This window comes from Platalea leucorodia (genome assembly GCF_965183815.1).
Source record: "Platalea leucorodia genome assembly, chromosome: 9".
NCBI classification, from domain to species: Eukaryota; Metazoa; Chordata; class Aves; order Pelecaniformes; family Threskiornithidae; genus Platalea; species Platalea leucorodia.
In genome coordinates, this window is record NC_138831.1 from 27,583,803 (window position 1) to 27,591,590 (window position 7,788).

At 46.3% G+C, this 7,788-nt stretch overlaps 1 protein-coding gene across 1 annotated transcript; it reads left to right on the forward strand.

Moving 5' to 3' along the window:
- Positions 1 to 2,712: 2,712 nt before the first annotated feature.
- LOC309594892 (alpha-2,8-sialyltransferase 8F-like) lies at positions 2,713 to 7,328 on the forward strand (the record flags this gene model as incomplete). Its single annotated transcript, XM_082321294.1, has 6 exons — positions 2,713 to 2,754; positions 3,797 to 3,840; positions 5,175 to 5,319; positions 5,469 to 5,581; positions 5,829 to 5,915; positions 6,869 to 7,328. 6 exons carry the CDS (start codon positions 2,713 to 2,715, stop codon positions 7,326 to 7,328), a joined length of 891 nt encoding a protein of 296 aa, XP_082177420.1.
- Between the last annotated feature and the right edge of the window lie 460 nt (positions 7,329 to 7,788).

Genomic DNA, 7,788 nt, shown 5'->3' on the forward strand with positions numbered 1-7,788 from the left:
GGGCAACCTGTTCCAGTGTCTCATCACTCTCATGGTAAAACATTTCTTCCTTATGTATGTCCAATCTAAATCAACTGTCTTTCAGTTTAAAACCATTGCCGCTTGTCTTGTCACTACAGGCCCTGGTAAAAAATCTTTCTCCATCTTTCTTACAAGCCCCCTTTAAGTATTAAAATGCCACAGTAAGGTCTCCTCAGTGCCTTTTCTTCTCCAGTCTGAACAACCCCAACTCTCTCAGCCTTTATTCATAGGAGAAGTGTTCCAACCCTCTGACCATTTTTGTGGCCCTCCTCTGGACCCCCTCTAATAGGTTGTTGTGAATGGAAGAGGGGTGATTTATAACGCTTAAGGAATCACCGACAGAGGTATTAGCAAAAGTGGTTTTAATATGACATTGTGACAGTGTGACTTAACAAAGTTCAATGGCAAGGTTCACTCTATTAATTACTGCATGGAAAAATCATACAAAGGGAAATTGAGTTACACTTGAGTTAGTTAGAATGATTTACAGAGATATTGAAGATGCAGAGAGTAAGGAAGACACTCCCGTTGAGTCACGAGGTTCAGAAAGGACCCCCTTGCTTTCTAAATTCCTTCCTCAGAGGGGAGTCTAGGTGCAGCTGAATCCAGTCCTAGTCTCAGACTTGGTCAACAGTTTATATCTAAAGGATTATATATGCAAAGCTTATGTAATGTTTCATTAGCATCAATTCCGCATGCAATCAAAGTTACCAAGACAAAAGGTTATGCATGATATCGGTTGCTTACCAAAGATCTGTTGTCGGAAAAAGGTCTCTCTGCCTCGAGGAGCAGCCTTGAGAAGAGGGGATGTCCCCGGGGAGGGCGGGGGATCACTGCCATGCAGCCACACTGCCCAGCAGAGAGAGCTCCAAAAAGATGCTCACTTAGGCTGTCATATTTATAGGATAAAGTGGTTAGCTTGTAGTCAGACTACAAGAGATGATAGAAAAGGTATGCAGGAGACTCCTTGTACCCACAACTTACTTTGTTCCTTGATAAAGGAGTCACTCTGTTCCTCTGTGGGTTTTCAGAAAACAGATTGAAACTAGAGGAATTCACGTCCCATCTACAGCTCAGGCCTTTCTCTCTTTCAGAGCCTGCACCAAGCCACCACCAGTCTGTTCAAGGGCTCGAGCACACCCGTCACACAGGTCTGTGTCTTTCTTGTGCTGGGGACCCCAGAACTGTATGCAGTACTCCAGGTGGAGTCTCACAAGAGCAGAGAGAATTGTCACGTCCCACCTGCGGGAAGGGGGGAGTGACTAAGATTTGCAAGTCCCCTTGGTCTGGATTAAGGTGGGCCAACACTCAAGGTCCATACACAAACACCAGCTTTAATAGAAAGCTTCTATAGAGATAAATATTGAGTACAAATATTTGATACCCACCAGCCCTCTCACGATTATATCCACCCCAGCTATGCGGCTAAGCTATGCGGCTTTATGGAAAATTGAGGTAGGCCATGCAGTACTTAACTACAATTTAACAACTTTAACAACTTAATAACCTCAGGAGAAGTGAAAGAGAGAGAGGGGGAGAGAGGAAGAAGGAAGAAGAGGAGAATCACCAGTCCTAGATCCAGTGTTGGACCTGCCAATGGTGGTATTCAGTGGAGGGAGCCCCTGAGAAAGAGCGAGAGTCCCTATTTATAGATTTCAGTCTCTGGACTTCTGGAACCCTCTCTCATCCCAGTTCCAGGAGTGGTAGAGATACCAGTCGAATTAAGACGTGCAACCAGTCAAACCAAGAGGAGTGATACCAGGACCCTCCCCCAGGCAGTACGTGTGGAGGGGAATAAGAGCTTCGAGACCATGGGGGATGGGGCTGAGGCAAGGCAGTCCTGTCTCCACAGGACTCCCTCCCTCACCCTCACTTCAGGTACTGTCCGGTCCTGGGTCCTAGCGACCGTTGCTCTGCATTGTGGTTTTAGCACCACTGCTGTTTGAGATATCTTGTTGTTTTGCACTAGCAGTTGTCTATAACAATCACCTCCCTTGCCCTGCTGGCCGTGCTTCTGTTTATGCAGCCCAACATAACAATTGGCTTTCTCGGCTACAAGTGCACATTGCCGGCTCACGCCCAATTTTTCACCCACCAGTATCCCCAAGTCCTTTTCCACTGGTCTGCTCCAAATCCCTTCATCCCCCAGTCTGTATAGATACTGGGGATTGCCCTGACCCAGGCACAGGACCTTGCAATTAGTCTTGTGGAACTTGTTCACATTGGCATGCTTCTCAAGATTGTCAAGGTCCCCCTGGATGGCACCCCATCACTTGGTGTTATCTGCAAACTGCACCACTCAGCTTGGTGTTATCTGCAAACTTGCTGAGAGTGCACTCAGTCACGCTATGTCAATGATTAAATAGTATTGGTCCGAGTACGGACCCTTGAGGGACACCACTCATTAGAGGTTTCTGCTTGGACATTGAGCCATTGACTGTAACTCTTTGGATGCAGCCATCCAGCCAGTCCATCCGTCAAACCCGTATCTCTCCAATTTATTGGCCAGAATGTTGTGAGGGACCATATCTTTGCCCAAACCTTCAAAATTTCCACTGTAAAGATTTGGATTAGGCTAACTCAACATACTGTAACCAGAGATTAAAAATAGCAAATTCAGAGGCAAAACTTCAGAAGGAATGTCAACAAAGCTCTGCTTCCTCCTTCCCTTCTGTGCCACACCTTGTGATCATGCCACTGTTTGGAGAGAGCCAGAACAAGGATGGGAGAGTGGTAAAGGATGTGGGAAAAACAGTGGTGTGCTTTGGAAAATTCTGCAAAACTACTTCTCTTACCCACACCAGATAAAGCTGTGCCTCTGAAGAAACATGCCAATCTGATGTCATGTCTGTTTTGATATAGAATTGACATGATTGGGGTGGCTGCCTGCAAACAGGTAAAACCACAGCACTCTAGGACAAAGGCTCATAGCTGAGATAAGTAGGATGCACTGCAGTTCCGTGTTTATGACCTAAGGATCACTGGGGATGGTGCCAGAGAAGCCCTGGGCTGGGTGTTTACACTGACCTGCTCAGGTATGGACTTTCCTCATTTCTTCTGCTCTCTCAAGCATTCTCCAAAATGCCAAACAGCATCAGCAGGTAGAAGTCTGTGAAGCCAGGACTGCTGAAGGTGCATAAGCCATGGGTCGTGCTGCTAGCTGTAGCTGCAGTCTCATTTGTCTCCATGTGCTTTCTGGTGTTGAATGACAGGTGAGTGAGGGACAGGGTGGAGGAATGATGTTCTGTCAGTCCTGGAAAGGATGTGGGAACACAGAGGTTCACTCCAGGAGGCCTCCAGGGGAGGAATTAATAGGGTAGGAGTGGACATAGTGTAGGGAATGGATGCAATGAGTGGATATCTCAGCGTGGATGTGGTTGCAGGCAGGGCCATGAGATGGCCAAGGGGAGACACTGGGGGTATGGGATTGCTGGGGTGGAGGGATGGAGGAAAGCTGTGTGAGGACATGGTATTCTGGCTCAATTTAAGCATTTGGGTTTTTTTCGCAGACCTGACATCAAGGTTCCAGAAGCAGAAGCATGTCAAGGACTGTTAAGCAACATAACACAACCTCAGAAGTGAGAGTCATGGCCACAAGTATGCTGGGCAGTGGCAGACAGGCAGCTGGCTAAACTGGGTCACCTGGTGATGAGGGATGCAACTAAGAGTAATTTGTTTGTAGTAAGTCTTTGTGAGAACATTCAAGTTGCTTACAAGCTCTTTCTGCCCTAGGGTGAATGAGCTCTGGAGCCTGAGACACATTAAATTAATGTAGAGCTGCCGCTGGAAGTTCAACGCTACTGCCTTGGCCCAGTACAGGTGATGCCTACCAGTCACAGGGAAAAGCTACTTAGTTCATCCATAGCTACTCATTTCCAATAAAATCGCAGCCAAAGTGGTTTATTAGTTTATCAATGACACATGCTTAACACACAATGGATGAACTAGACAGTCAGGATCAAATATCAGTAACAAAGCAGATAAACCAAAACGTTAGACAATTACAAAATGTCAATATACAAGTACAAATTTCTAAACACCTCTCTACAAATAAGCCCAAGAAGTTCTAATCACACACAGCCACACACACTGACACAGTTACATGCACATGCTCCCCCTCACAGGACGTGCGTGTGCTCTAGATTTGTGGGAACCCCTTTTGCTCTCTACGACTTGCTGATCTACAAGCCTGTGAAAAAGTACCCCATGAATTCACACATGCACACCGCCCACGCTGTGGGTCCCTGCTTGCTGCACCCAGTACTGACAGCTCGTTGGCTGGATGCAGACTCTGCACAGTGTCTGACAGGGAGCCTGCTCTGCCTGGCCTTGGTAGAGGTTGTGATGGTGGTGGGGCAGCTTCTCGTAGGGTCACATCAGGTTTGGACTGCTGCTCTTTCCACTCCATAGTCATTCACCCCTCATGAAAAATGTTCATGTTCCTTTCATGCTTTGTTTCAGGTGACTCCTTTATTCCAAGAGTCTCTTGGTCATCTTCCTCTTTCACGTGATGAGTTTTGGGTGAAGGCCCATCTGGGTTTGTTTATTGGGTTGATCCTCACACACACTGTCTACACTCACAATCAGATCTAAAGACAGTTTGTTCTCCAGGTCATATTGTAAGGGTGGGACATGCAGGCACACCCACACCCACCATCCTCGCATAACACCTGTTTGCATTGTCCTGCTGCATCCCATTTGCTGGCCTTTGATCTTGCATGTTGGTGAGCTTAGGAGGAGAGGAAGGCACGCATGGGTTGTGAGTGAAGCTGAGGCTGAAGCAAGCAGGAAGGGCTGTGAAGTAGTGGCTAGGCTAAAGAGTGGAGAACAGATAGAAATTGTCTGGAAATGTGTGTGGATGAGGAAGAAGAAAATTAAGGATGTGTGGTGATGGATGAACAGATAGTGCAAGACAAAGGTTATTCTAACTTGACACAATGCCTTCTTTGTGTTCCCTGTGCTTTCCCAAGCTCACTTTCCCTTTACACTGTGATACTTGCTCACCTAATCCTTTACTTCTACTTCTACTGTAGCACCTTGCCTAGCCCTCTCTCCTCATTCCAATCCCTCTCTCCTTTGTTATTCTGTTACAGTCTTCCTTCATCCCGTCCCTAGACCTCTGCTCACTGTCTTCCACTCTCTCCCCCTTACAGGGCAGAGCTAGGGCACTGCTGCAATGCCTCAGCCTGGCTGGCTGTGACCCAAGACAACACACCATTGGGGTCCAAGATTGTCTATGATGGGTATCGCTCAAAGAGCTTGAAAGTCAGCAGTGGCTTGCTGGAGATCCTGCCAGAGGTAAGAGTGCTCTTTGATGGGAAACATGACTCACAGTCTGCATGCTTTTCTCTTGTACACCCTGGAATGTGTCTGGTTGGAGGATCTGTGGTAGGTCTTTACTGTAATTGTCTAAGGGTGAGTGAATTTCTACATGTTGTTCTTTATAGAAATCCCCCTTTTGGGACCCTCTCTACAAAACCTATGCAGTGGTGGGAAATGGAGGAATCCTCGGGAACAGTAGCTGTGGCTCTAAAATTGATAGGCATGAGTTTGTAATCAGGTAATTGCTGCCAGCCTGCCCAGGAGAGATGTAGGAGACCAGCAGGAGGAGGGGGCTTTCATGGGAATAGGGTGAAGGTAGAGAAAATGGAGACAGATAAAATGTTCTGATCTGGATTGAAGGTGAGGAACTGGGGAAATGGTGGGGTGTACCTGAACTGGGCAGTGTCACAGAGGGATGGCTAAGCTCTCAGGATATCATGGAGCTTTATTTCTCATAGGCTTCCTTTGCTTATCACTTCAATCAGGTTTAACCTGCCATCTATGGACTTCCCTGAATATGTGGGCAGAAAGTCAAGCATTGTCACTGTGAATCCTAGTATCCTTCAGAAACGGTAATAGCTGTGGTAATGAAAATGGAGGAAAGGGCTCCTAACTTTCTTCTCCCCCATATACTCTGTTCTTGAAGACGCAATCTCTTTTGCCTCTGCTCTGGGTCCCAGACAACAGACAGACCTTTGCTACCATGCAAGGCCTGTCCAAAAAAAGCTGTTGACATCTATTGCCATGACATGGTCCCCTCTGTGCAGAGGTATACAGGGGAATACTGAAAGTCTTGAAGTTGTTCGGGGCAGAGTTTGTTCAAGACTTGGTTGCTGTTGATTGTTTTAGCTTACCACTAGAGATTAATGGCATTTCCAGTCTTTCCAGTGAGCTGAGCCTCTCAAGGGTGATATCAAGACAGGTAGAGAGGCTCAGCTGTATTCTGTACTGCTGCTGTCAGGAGGAGCTCTGATGGGAGCTATTTAATCTCATTCTGATCCTAGCTGCATAAATGCTCTTTATGTTCAGTGAAGAAAATAGGTACTTCTTATCCTACAGCAGACATCTAAAATAAGACAAATCAGACCAGCTGTGCTTGCTTCTCTCCACTGACTACAAAGGACATTTAGGCAATTAGCTTAGATGTAGATGTCTGTGTAGTAGATCTCTAAAGACAGATGACATGAATTCTCTCCCAGCCCTCTGCTCCACCATTATGGGACATCATTCTCCACGAATTGTGAGCTGTGGAGCCACTAAGGTTTTAAATTTGAAGATGACTTCCCAGCCTTTTAACCAACTAATCGCTAGCAAACATCCTAGATATTTCCAAGCAGCTCCTCTGGTCTGTGTTAGGTGCACCTGAGAATCTTGAAGTGTGATCACCCACAAAGTGCAGAGAAGGGGACAATGGAGGTGAAGAGTAGGTATTTCACTGCTCTGGGGCAAGGTGGTGTGGGAAGGGCAGAAGGGAATGAGAACGGGGTTGGCAGAGGGTGATGGTCCCACATCTCTTGCCTCACAGGTTTCGTGGTCTCAATGGTCGGTGCCTGCCATTTGTGAAGGCAGCAGCTTCCTATGGGAAGACTTGGTTCCTCATCCCAGCTTTCTCCTACCCTGGCACTAGTGAGGCTTCTTACCGAGCACTCTATGCTTTACAGGACTCTGCCTCCCAGTCACATGTCTTCTTCTTCCACCCTCAGTACCTGAGTGCTCTAAGCAAGTACTGGCATGATCATGGTTTTCATACGTATCGCCTCTCCTCAGGTTTCATGCTAGTGAATGCTGCTCTGGAGTTGTGCCAGCACATTACACTCTATGGCTTCTGGCCCTTCTCTTTGCATCCTGATGGCCATTCCCTGCCCCATCATTACTATGACAATGTGCTTCCCAACCTCAGGGTGCACACCATGCCCAAAGAGTTCACTTACTATGTGGATATGCACTTCCACGGTGTGCTGCAGCTGCATCTGGGGCGGTGCTAAGGGGTGAAGTCAAAGATAAAGCAAAATGTTGTCTAAAGAACATGGTTTCTGCTGTTGTTATCCATTCTGGGATCTTCTGATGGGAACACACACACCTAGATGCAAATCTAGAGACTCTGAAGATGAAAAATACGCTTCCTTCTCTTTTCCTCACTGTTCTAGTAGAGGGTCACCATTCAGTAAGTAGCATTAGCATCAGATAATTTTTATGTTAATTAATTGGGAGTCACTAATTGTCATCTGTTCATGCTTAATGCATAATTAAATTGCTAGTAAATAACTTCCTGTCTTGCCAGCAGTATGAATTTATTAACTGCATTTCAGAATTTGAGTACCCCATCTCAAAAGGTTTTATTTCTCTAACACCACTTGTCAATAAACTATTAAGTGCTTGCCACATTTTGCTTACTCTTTGTTGTTCTCTGTTTGCTTTAATCAGACTCATTTCATTGATTCTTTT